General features: G+C 40.6%; 1 protein-coding gene across 2 annotated transcripts; it reads left to right on the top strand.

Annotated features, from left to right (window-relative positions):
* The first annotated feature begins 1088 nt into the window (after positions 1-1088).
* pccb (propionyl-CoA carboxylase subunit beta) lies at positions 1089-8608 on the top strand. 2 transcript variants are annotated; one of them, XM_033612449.2, is made up of 15 exons: positions 1089-1367; positions 3388-3507; positions 3622-3690; positions 3808-3864; positions 4075-4188; positions 4435-4545; positions 5002-5110; positions 5361-5481; positions 5592-5673; positions 5756-5879; positions 6045-6152; positions 6579-6679; positions 7120-7218; positions 7305-7404; positions 7678-8608. In XM_033612449.2, the coding sequence occupies exons 1-15, from the start codon at positions 1122-1124 to the stop codon at positions 7797-7799; spliced, it is 1683 nt and encodes a 560-aa protein (XP_033468340.1). In that variant the 5' UTR covers positions 1089-1121; the 3' UTR covers positions 7800-8608. The 2 variants fall into 2 exon arrangements, with proteins under 2 accessions (XP_033468340.1, XP_033468339.1); XM_033612448.2 differs by having other exon boundaries at positions 3622-3864.
* The last annotated feature ends 3355 nt before the right edge of the window (positions 8609-11963 follow it).

Here is an 11963-nt window from a genome sequence, read left to right as displayed (position 1 = left end):
ATACTATTAAGTGTACTGCATATCTCTCAACATCCCAGTCAAGGACCAAAACTGGTGGTGGTGGCGCAAAATATACTCCACCACCAGTTTCTGTTATGTTTGCACCACCATTTTTGTTTTCTGTTGAACCATCTCTGTCCCCTCTATCCAATTATTACCATAAATAAGTTTTGAAAGTAACAGTGTGCACAGTGTTCATGTTTTATAATTTGATATGGCTCAAGTATTACTCCAGTGTTCATGTTAAGTGATAAATATTCAATTAGGAAAAAGGTCTACTTACTATTCTTCCAGAACTTTCAACTGTGTCTCCCTTAGATTGACCCCGAGTGAAGATTATTTTGTTTCCAAAACCAAGACTGAACCACTTGGAAACTAAAATTCTCTTTAAGACTTTGTGACTTGCAGAATAGCAATCATTAATAATTTATTTCAGTGCTTTTCAGTTGAGTCACTTGTTCATGTGGACCCACAGAGATCCTACTTGAATTTAATTAGTTCCCTAGAGAAATGCACTTATTTCTTCCACTTTTTCAATAGCTTCAAGTCAGTTTAGTTATGAATATGAATTTGAACAAATTTTCTCCTTGGTTGTATTTCATATCCTTCTTATATAACCTCACCTGCATACAGATATGAAAGTTTAAGTCGCAATTAACACGTCTTAGATATGGTTCTACCTTATTTTATTTAGTCAACCTAAACATAACACTCTTATTACACATGGCCTGTTGCCTAAGAAGAAATTAATAGCACTACATGTCAAGGTGATTTTAGCCCTGTGTTTGACCTGTCAGGCAGCCCCTCCCGCCGGGTTCCCAACAAACTCTACCTATCAAAATGTTATATTTCCGTTTATGTCGTCCAGGATTTGGGAAATGTTTGAATTTTAGACCACCAAGCAGCGGCAGAGGCCCCAAACTGAGCGTGTACCTGACAAGCCAAAGTGAGGGCAAAGAAAATCCAAATACAAGCCTCAGGAAACGCTCAAAGTCCCGCCCACCCGACAGTAAGCATTCCTTCTCTCTCATTGGCTGTCAGATCTCGCCCCCCGTTCGCTATTGGCTCAAATCTCCGTCCTTCGTTATCCTGCCCACTGTCAGCAGAGAGCACACACGGCAATGATGGCGGCGTTCAGGGTGGCCCACAGCAGCAGCGGACTGATAAACGGGTTGAGGACGTCTTTCAGGAGTTTTGCGGCAGTGAAACATGGCGCAGTCACTGCCGCAATGGCGCAGACCACCCTGCAACGGGACTGCCGCCGGTACTCTGTCAGCCACCTGTCCGTTAAGGAGAGGATTGACATTAAACGGAAGGCGGCGCTGATCGGGGGAGGTCAGCAGAGAATAGATGCACAACACAAAAGGGTAAAGTCAGCTAACTTTGTCTTTCTTCTTTTAATCTTAGCCTGCATTTAAGATAGTTCTTTCATTAATTGAAGCTTTAAATACACTGCCAGCTAGAGTGGTTGAGGTGTTTAATGTCTGGCCAAAGGCTCAAAGTCAATCGTAGCTGTTTTTTCCTCACACACATTAAAATGACCTTTAACAACCAACTTTCCTACCTTGTTAGGGTTAACTGTAACTCACTGGCACTTAAGATACTTTACAATGTCACATCTTGTTAAAGATCCTTGAACAAAGTGCTAATCCTCTGCCAATTCAAGGTAGAAGTTCAAAAGTAGGTTGCAGGTTTAAAGGAGCAGTGCATAAGATTAAGGGGGGTTTAGTGACATCTAGCGGTGAGGATTGCAGATTGCAACCAGCTGAAACTTGTGCTGGTTAAAATTTCTTAAATGTTTATCGTTCAGGTTTTAACCAGGAGCTGATATTCTTGATGAGCTTACAAATTAGTAAATTCAAGTGCTATAGTGTTACAGGTTGACCTAACAGTTTGCCTTCAAATATTCAGTAAAAACTACAAATTATTTCTCATTTCTTTAGTTTGAATCGAAAAAGCTTGAAGTTGCTCCTCTTTTTGGAACCATTGCAGAGTCCGCAGTAATTTCGCTATTAGCCATGCTTGTTGTCGCTGTGGTTAACTGTATGACGTCAATATATCAACAAGTCAAAATATCGCGAGTATCACAATATGAATTTTATGTATCATATTAAAAATTACAGTGGTATTATCGTTAACAAGATGATGTGGCACACCCCGAGTAAAAACACTCAAAAAGAGCAGTCTCACGTTAAAAATCGGTGCTTCTCTGATGCTGTCTGACATGTCAGAGATTGTCCACCAGCTCAGCACTTAGTAAAATCCAGATGTCCAGGAGGTTTTTACCTGGAGCGGAGTTATGTGCAAAGGTCTCTACGTCTTCAAAACAAACAGACCAGGTGATTTAAATCAGTAAAAACATTGAATAAAGCAGTCTTACCTTAAATAATAAGTGTTTTCCCAACACTCTCATCGCAGAGGGGCTGCTAACTACAGTGGCCACCTATCTAGAGTCAGTGTTCGGTTTGTCCACTCTGAGCTACTGTAGAAACATTGTGGTGCAACATTCCAACATACTTCATAGATGAGGTCCCACTCACTTTGAGGAAATAAACAGCTCATTCTTGTCATTATATACTGAGGAAAACATTACATTATATTCTACTTCTGCCAATAGACCCCTCTAAATCCTGCACACTGGACTTCAAATATTGTTAACAAACCCTAAACATATTCCCACAGTTATTTATGAAATACATGATTGTGCCACGAGAAACTGTCAATTCTAGTGTCCAATGTGAGAGCTCTATGTTACAGACAAAAATAAGACATCTTGACATATTGTGACATATTTAAAAATATTATTGCAACGTTTAGGACAAAAATCATTTCCACTAAATCCATTTTCTATTACACTTTTATTTAAAACACTCATATTACACCTAATTGTGTGTGTGTATAGATAGATAGATAGATAGATGATAGATAGATAGATAGATAGAGATATGTATATGTATGTATTTACTGTAATCTTTTAAATCTTCCTTTAGTGCTACCTTCACCTCTACCTCATCTGTTAATACATTTTCTGTGGGTGTAGCATTGAGGGGCTACAGCTGTGTTACACTATACAATCCTGTATTGCATAATACCAATACTAAATCCTTGAATTATTTAATAATAAAGCTCTGTGGTTATCATTAGCCCTGATTTGTAGGCATAAGTTAATGCAATAGTTAGAAGAAATTTACTCAGTTTTGCTAAGTGATATAGCAAAATAAATATCTGACAAATCAAGCTACTAAAGTCATAAAAAGGTTTTATATTGCTATAAACAGACCTTCTAAATGATATAAAACCCAGGCAACAAATTTGTATGGTGTAATCTATATGTAGTGCAGTATTTCTTTCAGTCAACGTGTAGTAACTTGGCGTTATGTGTTGCAGGGTAAGCTGACAGCCAGGGAGCGAGTGGAGCTTCTGTTGGACCCTGAGTCCTTTGTGGAGTCTGACATGTTCGTGGAGCATCGCTGCTCTGATTTCGGCATGGAGCAGGACAGGAACAAGGTAACGGCTCGCACGCAACTCAGCAGCATCGTGCTTTATCCACTAGAAACAAGAGCATGTCTTCCTCTGGGGTTTGAAACATTTCTCATCATAATACCCTTGTCTCTGTAATAGTTCCCGGGTGACAGCGTGGTGACAGGCCGAGGCAGGATCAATGGCAGGCTGGTTTATGTGTTCAGTCAGGTACAGTGTGCAGTTATACTGGTACTACTACTAAGAATCCTACATTTTGGCAATATCCAGCAGCTTGACTTCACCTGTGTAATATTGTTTCCATCTTGCCCTTTTGGTTTACCTCAGGACTTCACAGTGTTTGGTGGCAGTCTGTCTGGAGCTCACGCACAGAAGATCTGTAAGGTAAACAAACTAAAATCACTGAGGTGTGTGTACTCGAATCTGTGCTTGCATGTGTGTGAAACAAGCACCTAATAGAAAAAAGACTTTAAAACATTACTTTTCCCTCAGTAAACATTCCTTGTCAACAATACTTTCCTGTGTTATTCTTCTAGTTTGCCGTTAGGCATTTCAGATACTAATTTGGGTGTATGCTTAATGTTCTGTACTCAGATTATGGACCAGGCCATGACAGTTGGAGCCCCGGTCATCGGGTTGAATGACTCTGGAGGAGCTCGAATCCAGGAGGGAGTGGAGTCTCTGGCTGGATATGCAGATATATTCCTGGTATGGTGATATTGTAAAGAGCCTTTTGTGCTAATGCCTGAAATAATATTGAAAACATTCTTATCAAGCTCCGAGAGTACAGCTTGCAACAACTTGTAGGGTAATTCCCTGACATGCCTTGGGCTAAATGGCTGGCACTACATGCACCTCATGCTGTGCATTTAACATACTGCCAATATGCACATTTAGAAATTCACACGGCTGGAGGTATAGGTAAAGTAAAATTAAAACATTCTCCTTTTCCAGAGGAACGTGATGGCTTCAGGAGTCGTCCCCCAGATCTCCCTCATCATGGGTCCCTGTGCAGGAGGAGCTGTCTACTCCCCCGCCCTGACAGATTTCACCTTCATGGTTAAGGTAGGGAGCTGCACAGATACAGCTGAAACACCAATCAAAATCTTAAGTAATTATCTGATAATTAGCACTTGTTGAAAATGTTTCAGTGTTTCTAACTTGTCAGCATTCTGCATATTAAGCTAATTGTGGACACAGAAGTCGCAATATTCGGTGATGCACAATTATGATGCAGTTGTGTTTGTAATGCCTCATTTCCACTACATTGTACGGCTCAACTTTACTTAACTCGCTTGAAGCAGTTGAAGACGATGTTACAGCAGTGTCACGCATCACTATGACAGTCAGCTAAGAGTTCCACGTCCACTGACAAGGTACTATCCGCAGTAGAAATTAAAATTGAGGAAAGCACCTGGTATCAAAATGCGTTGAGTTGAGCCGAACCACTCAGTGTAAATGAGGTGTGAGACTATCTCAGTTACATTAATCTGACATCTTTGCGTATGTGTGTGCATATAGGACACATCATACCTGTTTATCACAGGACCTGATGTTGTGAAGTCTGTCACTAATGAAGATGTGACTCAAGAGGAGCTTGGTGGAGCCAAAACGCATACCACTGTGTCAGGTTAGTTTGCATGTTAAAGCTTTTCAAACTTCTGATTTTCTTGTTTTGCTACAGAGTTGACGGTGCTCTTTTCATGTAAACGTCCAGCTGTAGTAGCCATCTTGCCTTTTGGTTCTGTAACAGTTGCGTCCCAGTGGCCTTATTTCTAAAACTTGTCACTGGTCATCAACATATCTAAGATTAGTTCTTGATTTCAGAGAGACTTAAATTGAATTATTTGGGTCTAAAAGGTGTCTTGTGTTGCTCACAGGAGTGGCTCACCATGCTTTTGATAATGACGTCGAGGCCTTGCTCAACTTGCGAGAGTTCTTCAACTTCCTGCCGCTAAGCAATCAGGACCCCGCCCCCATCAGGGAGTGCCACGACAGCAGGTTACCAATCACCTTGACCTCCACTTTTTAGAACAACCAGTCACCTAAAACTAATGGGAGAATATCTGTTTTCATTTCAACACATGTCTGATATCTTGTCCCCTTTTCAGTGATCGTCTGATACCTGCATTGGACACCATCGTCCCGTTTGAGACAACCAAAGCCTATGACATGTTGGACATCATTCAAGCAGTATGTGCATGCACACGCAACAATGTGCAACCACATCTCATTTAACTTCTGCAAGTAGTTAAAGTTTCCTTTCTTCGTTTAGATAGTAGATGAGAGCGACTTCTTTGAGATCATGCCCAACTACGCCAAAAACATTGTGGTGGGATTTGCCCGCATGAATGGACGCACTATCGGCATTGTGGGTAACCAGCCCAAAGTTGCTTCTGGTGAGTAAAACAGTTTTTAAATTGTATATGCAACAAACTAAGTCCCAAAAAGAGCATGGTGGGGGAAGATAAGTTGGGAACAAAGGCATTGTTTGTTGATTGCTCGCCTAGTTGCGTGCGTTTTCGTCTCACTGTTCAGTTCTCAATTTCTGTCTCGTCGATCAGGTTGTTTGGACATCAACTCTTCAGTGAAGGGAGCCCGCTTCGTACGCTTCTGTGATGCTTTCAATATTCCCATCATCACCTTTGTGGATGTTCCGGGCTTCCTGCCAGGTATTCTTTGAAAATCTCACAGTGCATATACACTGGCTGCATGGAGTGATCCAGCTATTGGCCATACTGTAGTTTACATCTTAATCAGGTTAGGATATTGAGCTATGATTCTCTTGTGAGTCTCTCTTCTGCCATAAATAATACAAGAATGTTTCTGTCTGCCTTGTTGAGCTCCCAGATGGAACAGCTCAGGGAAAAGAAATAAGAAGCTCATGCAGTAATAACAAGTTTTAGTATAGGAGAAAGGCAGGTATCTATCTCAAAAATATTTGGCCAACTTGTCTTTCATACTTATTAAACACACAAGCTAGAAACCAGGTTACCCTACATGTAAGCAGAAATTCTCCTTGCACTGAAATGTAGCTACAGTCACATCTGACAGTTCACACTCACACCCACTATAACTGCTGTGATGGTCATCAACAGGTACCGCTCAGGAGTACGGAGGCATCATCAGACACGGCGCCAAACTGCTGTACGCCTTTGCAGAGGCCACTGTCCCAAAAATCACCATCATCACAAGAAAGGTGTGTGTGTGTGTGTGTGTGTGTGTGTGTGTGTGTGTGTGTGTACAAAATAAGAAGAGACAGATGTGGAATGTCGAAACAGCAATAAGCACCCGTAGCTCTTCATCTAAACTGACCAAAATGTGACAAAATCATTTAGAGAAACTTTTAGACTTTGTTAGAACCTGATGTTAGAACAGATCAAGCTAAGAGACTAACCCCAGTGACTACAACCGAACACTTCCTGCAATAAAAGCCACTATAAAGCTCTTTACTGGAGGACTTTTGAACAGCTGCACTCAGTCTGCTTTAAAAGCAGCATTGCAATATCAGTGTGTATGCTTTTAATCTCTACTTGACATATTTTCCATTTTCTATACGGGGGAAAACTCAGAATTAATGTTGTACACTGTGTACTCAGAGATAAGACATATGGCTCAGTGTGTGTTTGTGTACCCCAGGCTTACGGGGGAGCCTATGATGTGATGAGCTCCAAACACTTGAGGGGAGACGTGAACTACGCCTGGCCCACAGCTGAGGTTGCTGTCATGGGCGCCAAGGTACAAACACACAACTTTTTTTCTGTTTATGTCTCTTAATCTCTCTTTTCTTTGATGTGACAATGGTCTGTTTCTGTCTTTCTCAGGGTGCTGTGCAGATTATTTTCAGAGGAAAGGAGAACCAGGCGGAGGCAGAGGCTGAATACGTGGAGAAGTTTGCTAACCCCTTCCCAGCTGCTGTCAGAGGTGAACTTTGTCACTGTTTTATAAAAAACTGCCATCTAGTTTCAATATATTAGAGAAAGGCAGACATCTTTATAGCCGACTAATAACTAAACACTAATCTGGAAGGGGTTCATCTGCAAAAACTAATGAAAAACTAAACAACGATATTCGGTACTTGGTATTTGGTCAAGCACTTAATATTATTCAGCTTCGGCCACAAATTTTCATTTCGGTGCATCCCTAATATAATGCATTATACACTTAAGTTTCTTACCAGTCAACTGTTTGCTTTAGGTTTTGTGGATGACATCATCGAGCCGGCGACCACTCGCAAGAGGATCTGCAGAGATCTGGAGGTGCTGGCCAGCAAGAAGCAGGTCAACCCCTGGAAGAAACACGCCAACATTCCTCTGTAAAACACACCCAAACTGTTTCCACATTAACACTATCTAAAGGCACTCGCTGTGGGATTTTCCTGATACGGACTTTGCATTCAGATGAACTGCAGTGGTAAGCTGTGATGACCACTTGGGTAGTCTTCCAAGCAGATGTTTGTTTTATCTGTACCTCTTCGCTGAAAGCAGCACATAAAGATAGACTTCCTGATTTTGTATGTGTCTAATAGCAGTCCCAAATTTTGAGCCCTTCCAGCTCATCGATTATGTTTTGAACAAAAACTGTGTTAGAACATAAACCTTGAGCTTTTGGGGATTTGGGGGAAATATTGGTGCTCTGTAATCAAAATCAGTATCTGTATCTTCACAACTTTGCCACTGAAACAGAAGATATTAAGAGGAAATTCCGAACACATTTTACAGTACCTGAACAAAAGATGGTGTTCACACAAATTTACTGTAATTTTCATTTCAGTAGTGGCCATATTGGTCACTACTGATGATTTTACATTTTAAGCACATGTATCTGAAAGGATAGATAACGCATCACCAATAAAATGCTATAGAAAAACCACAGGCAACTAACTGTCAACATGATGGTATTATGCAAACATGCTGTCGTCTCTTGCCATGTACAGTGTTTCCAAAGTTGTTTATGTATTGTATTTAGTTGAGGTTTCTGGTGTGTTAAGTAGTTTGCGCTTCAGATGCACTCCCTGTGTTTGATGTCCTCCGTTAAGGTCAAGAAAAAGTCATCCTTACAACCTTGAACTGTGCCTTTCCTCTGGCAGGCTCTGCTCTGCCATTTGTAAAATAAATCATAGACTCCATACCATGTGTGTATTCTTTACTTTTACCAATGCAGTAGTTTGTCTGTAGTCAATCCACTTTTTAAAATGGCAAATGTATGTGTAAGATTACCATCGTACTGGTTTTAAAGATAAACTAGTGTGATGGGATCACACCAGCCGCAATGCCAAATTGGTGTGTCTGCTGAAATGGAACACAAGACGTGAAAGAAGTGAGTTTGGCCAAACCTTAAAGATGTATTTTATTTCATTATGCTCTTGATAGTGCTGGATCAGTGGACGGCAATCATTGGCTGAAACTGAGATACAACTTAAGAACGAATGTGAGCTAGGGGCGTTAAGTGGGGCGGCCAAAAGGTAGGTGACGTACCTTCCTGCGGGTGTCCTCCATAGGATCTAATTTTTGAAAAAATATGTACAGTCGGCGGAGAGAGACAAATAATTTTTGATCCTGTTAAAATTGTGCCATGAATTACACATATGTCAATTTTAAAGATAATTTTCAAAACAAAAATGTCCCAGTTTGTCATAGGTTTGTTGTAGCACCCTTTAGTTTTATTGGGAAACAGCTCAGTGAACTACATCTCTTGTCTTGCACAATATACGTAACCTACAGCCGCTAGCTAGCTAGGTAACTTAGCTATATTCTCCGTACAAATGTAACATTGTCTGACTTGATGTGTTTTATCCAGCAACTCCAGGTCCTTTTATCAGCCAGGAAGAGCAAGAAATACCGAGACCAGTTGCTCACACTAATGCTGCCTTCCAATGGTGTTGTGATGTAGTGTTTACAACATGGGTTAGGGTTAGTCTAGCACGAACTCCTAAACTCTCAGGCTCTCAGAGAATTTCCACTTATGAGGTCATGAATACTAAAACAGTGGGCATTGATATGGATTCTTTTTATCAACCCAGTGATCATGGTCCTATTTGAATGCAGCAATGGTGGCTTCAGCGAGAGAGAAAGATGTGACGTCGCCTATACAACTTGTGTAGCCGTTCTAAATATGTCTTTTAATAGTTTTACAAGAAACTGTGACCTTCTTGACTTGCAAAATGATCTTCTAAGTTGACTAATTCATTGCACAACTCAAACATGATCAATAAATGATTTGTCTCTCCCCATAAGCCAGTGATACTCAACTTATAGCCCAGGGTGCTGGGTGGCCCCTCAAGCATTTTTTAAATTCACAATCAAAATAAATTGATTCACACTGGGATTGTTTTTGTACTTTTTGTGTAAATAAGGTGCTAGAGTGTATAAAAAGCATCAAAATAGAGCTTCTTCATCAAAAAATACCAGGGGTCTCATTTATAAACATTGTATATGCAAAGAACAAGGCCTGAAAAGATGTACAGCACGCCACTTCCCAAGCAATGACTGGATCTAGAAAAACAGACTTGATGGGTGAAACTTTGACCCATGCTTACAAACATTTTGGAAACAGGAAATTGGCAATGCAGATGGTGAAGCAGAAGCCTGATTGTAGAAACTAATATTAGTTGGCACATGCCATTTTTGGCTTTTGTCCGTACATACATTTTTAGTATGGATCCTAGGCAATAAGACCCCCAGGGAGGATTCCTCAGACCGCGTGACAGAGGTCTGAGCTAACTCCAGAGTGTCCTGAAACCCTAGAAATGCCCCTGTGTACACCTGACCAGTGTGGGGTTGCTGAAACTGGCCCCCAGGCTCCTGTCATTTTGCAAAAGTGGCCCCTGGGCAAAGCAAGTTGAGTATCCCTGCAATAGGCCCTTTCCACAGCAGACATTTTGACTCATCCTAGTAGAAAAAGCACAGGTGTTATTAATAACACTAATGAAGGCTCTGTTGTATTCAAATGCTCAGTGAGATTGATAGTGAACAAGCATGCAGGATACAAGGGCCCTGAAATCAAAGCAGCTGAATGGAATTCAGCCATCACTGATTTCATTATTTACACCTGTGTTGTTCCTACTGTGACATGTCAAAATGTTCTCTGTGAAAAAGGCCAGCTGATTACAGTACATATTTTTTTCAAATGGTGGTCCTTTACCTTTCGATGGCATCCTCTCTACTACCTACACCTTCTGGCGCCCTCACTCGGACCACACCTGTCTTCATTATGATCCCAACTACACACCTGTTAAGTTTGGTGACTGCACCTAGCATGCTATGCTAACTGCTATCTCGTTTACAAATTTTGTCTGCAGACAAACATAAACTCCTGACAAAACATTTCGCGAAATATTAAAACAAAATGAATGAAAAATATATTTCAAAAGTTACGAACTGTTAACACGCTTAACTGCTTTCTTGCCGAGACGTAGTAGCGAGCGTTAGATGAGAACCTTAAGCTAATACCACTTGTATCTGAATGCTAACTATGCTACAGCTAGTTAGCTTAGCATAAATACTGGAAACTGGGGGGAAGTTAGCCTGCCTCTGACCAAAGTTAACAAAATACACCTACCAGGACTTCTGTAGTGAAGCGCCCGACAGGAAGGTGTCATGGCGGAAAAAAACAAAACGACTCATGCTCTCAATTTAACCTCTGGGTCACTCGTCGTGGGGTTGCTAGGCAACCACTGTCGACTCCAGGAAGTGACTGCGCCTTATTACGTTACTGTGAGAAAAATAGAAATTTGACGACTCATTCTAAATCAACTTAAACTACAAGATATTTTATGATTAGCAACAACATAACTTTTTATATTATAGACTGTAAAATATTCTTATATAAAAATAAAGAGGAAAAAAAGCTATGTGGACACAGGCCCTTCACTCGTTTCCTTGTAGGCAGTAAACGCATCATGGTCTTCATCAGCAGTAGTTTGCTGGGATACCAGCGGCCATTTCAACTGTTCAGCCCAATTTTTAAAAGGTCCAGTGTGTATGATATAGGGGGGCAATTGGCAGAAATTTAATGTAATATAATAAGTATGTTTTCTTTAGTATGTAATAATCTGAAAATACGAGTTATTGTGTTTTTGTTACCTAAGAATAAACCATTTATATTTACATAGGAAGCATTTCCTTGTCTATTGAGTTTGCCATGTTGCAATGCCATGTTTCTATAGTGGCCCAGATTGGACAAAACAAATAGTGGCTCCAGATAGGGCCCTTTGCGTTTTCAAAAGTTCCTTCCTCTTGATGAATTTTGTCTTACCTTTGGAAGTGCCTAGACTGCCTTAATGTTTAAAGCGAACCTTGAGTTGAAATTGTTTTGTCAGCCACAACAACAGCTGTTCACAAGGTCAAAAGTGATTTGTCCTGCATTACAGTTATAATCTACTTTAAAAACTATGGCAAAGCTGGAAGTTGGATTTGCTAACAGTTGTTTTTATCTATAATGAGGTTGTAAAACAAAGTCACACACAAATGCTGGTCCATAAA

This window comes from Epinephelus lanceolatus, chromosome 15 (genome assembly GCF_041903045.1).
Source record: "Epinephelus lanceolatus isolate andai-2023 chromosome 15, ASM4190304v1, whole genome shotgun sequence".
Taxonomy (NCBI): domain Eukaryota; kingdom Metazoa; phylum Chordata; class Actinopteri; order Perciformes; family Serranidae; genus Epinephelus; species Epinephelus lanceolatus.
This window is presented reverse-complemented; position numbering and strand designations above follow the sequence as displayed.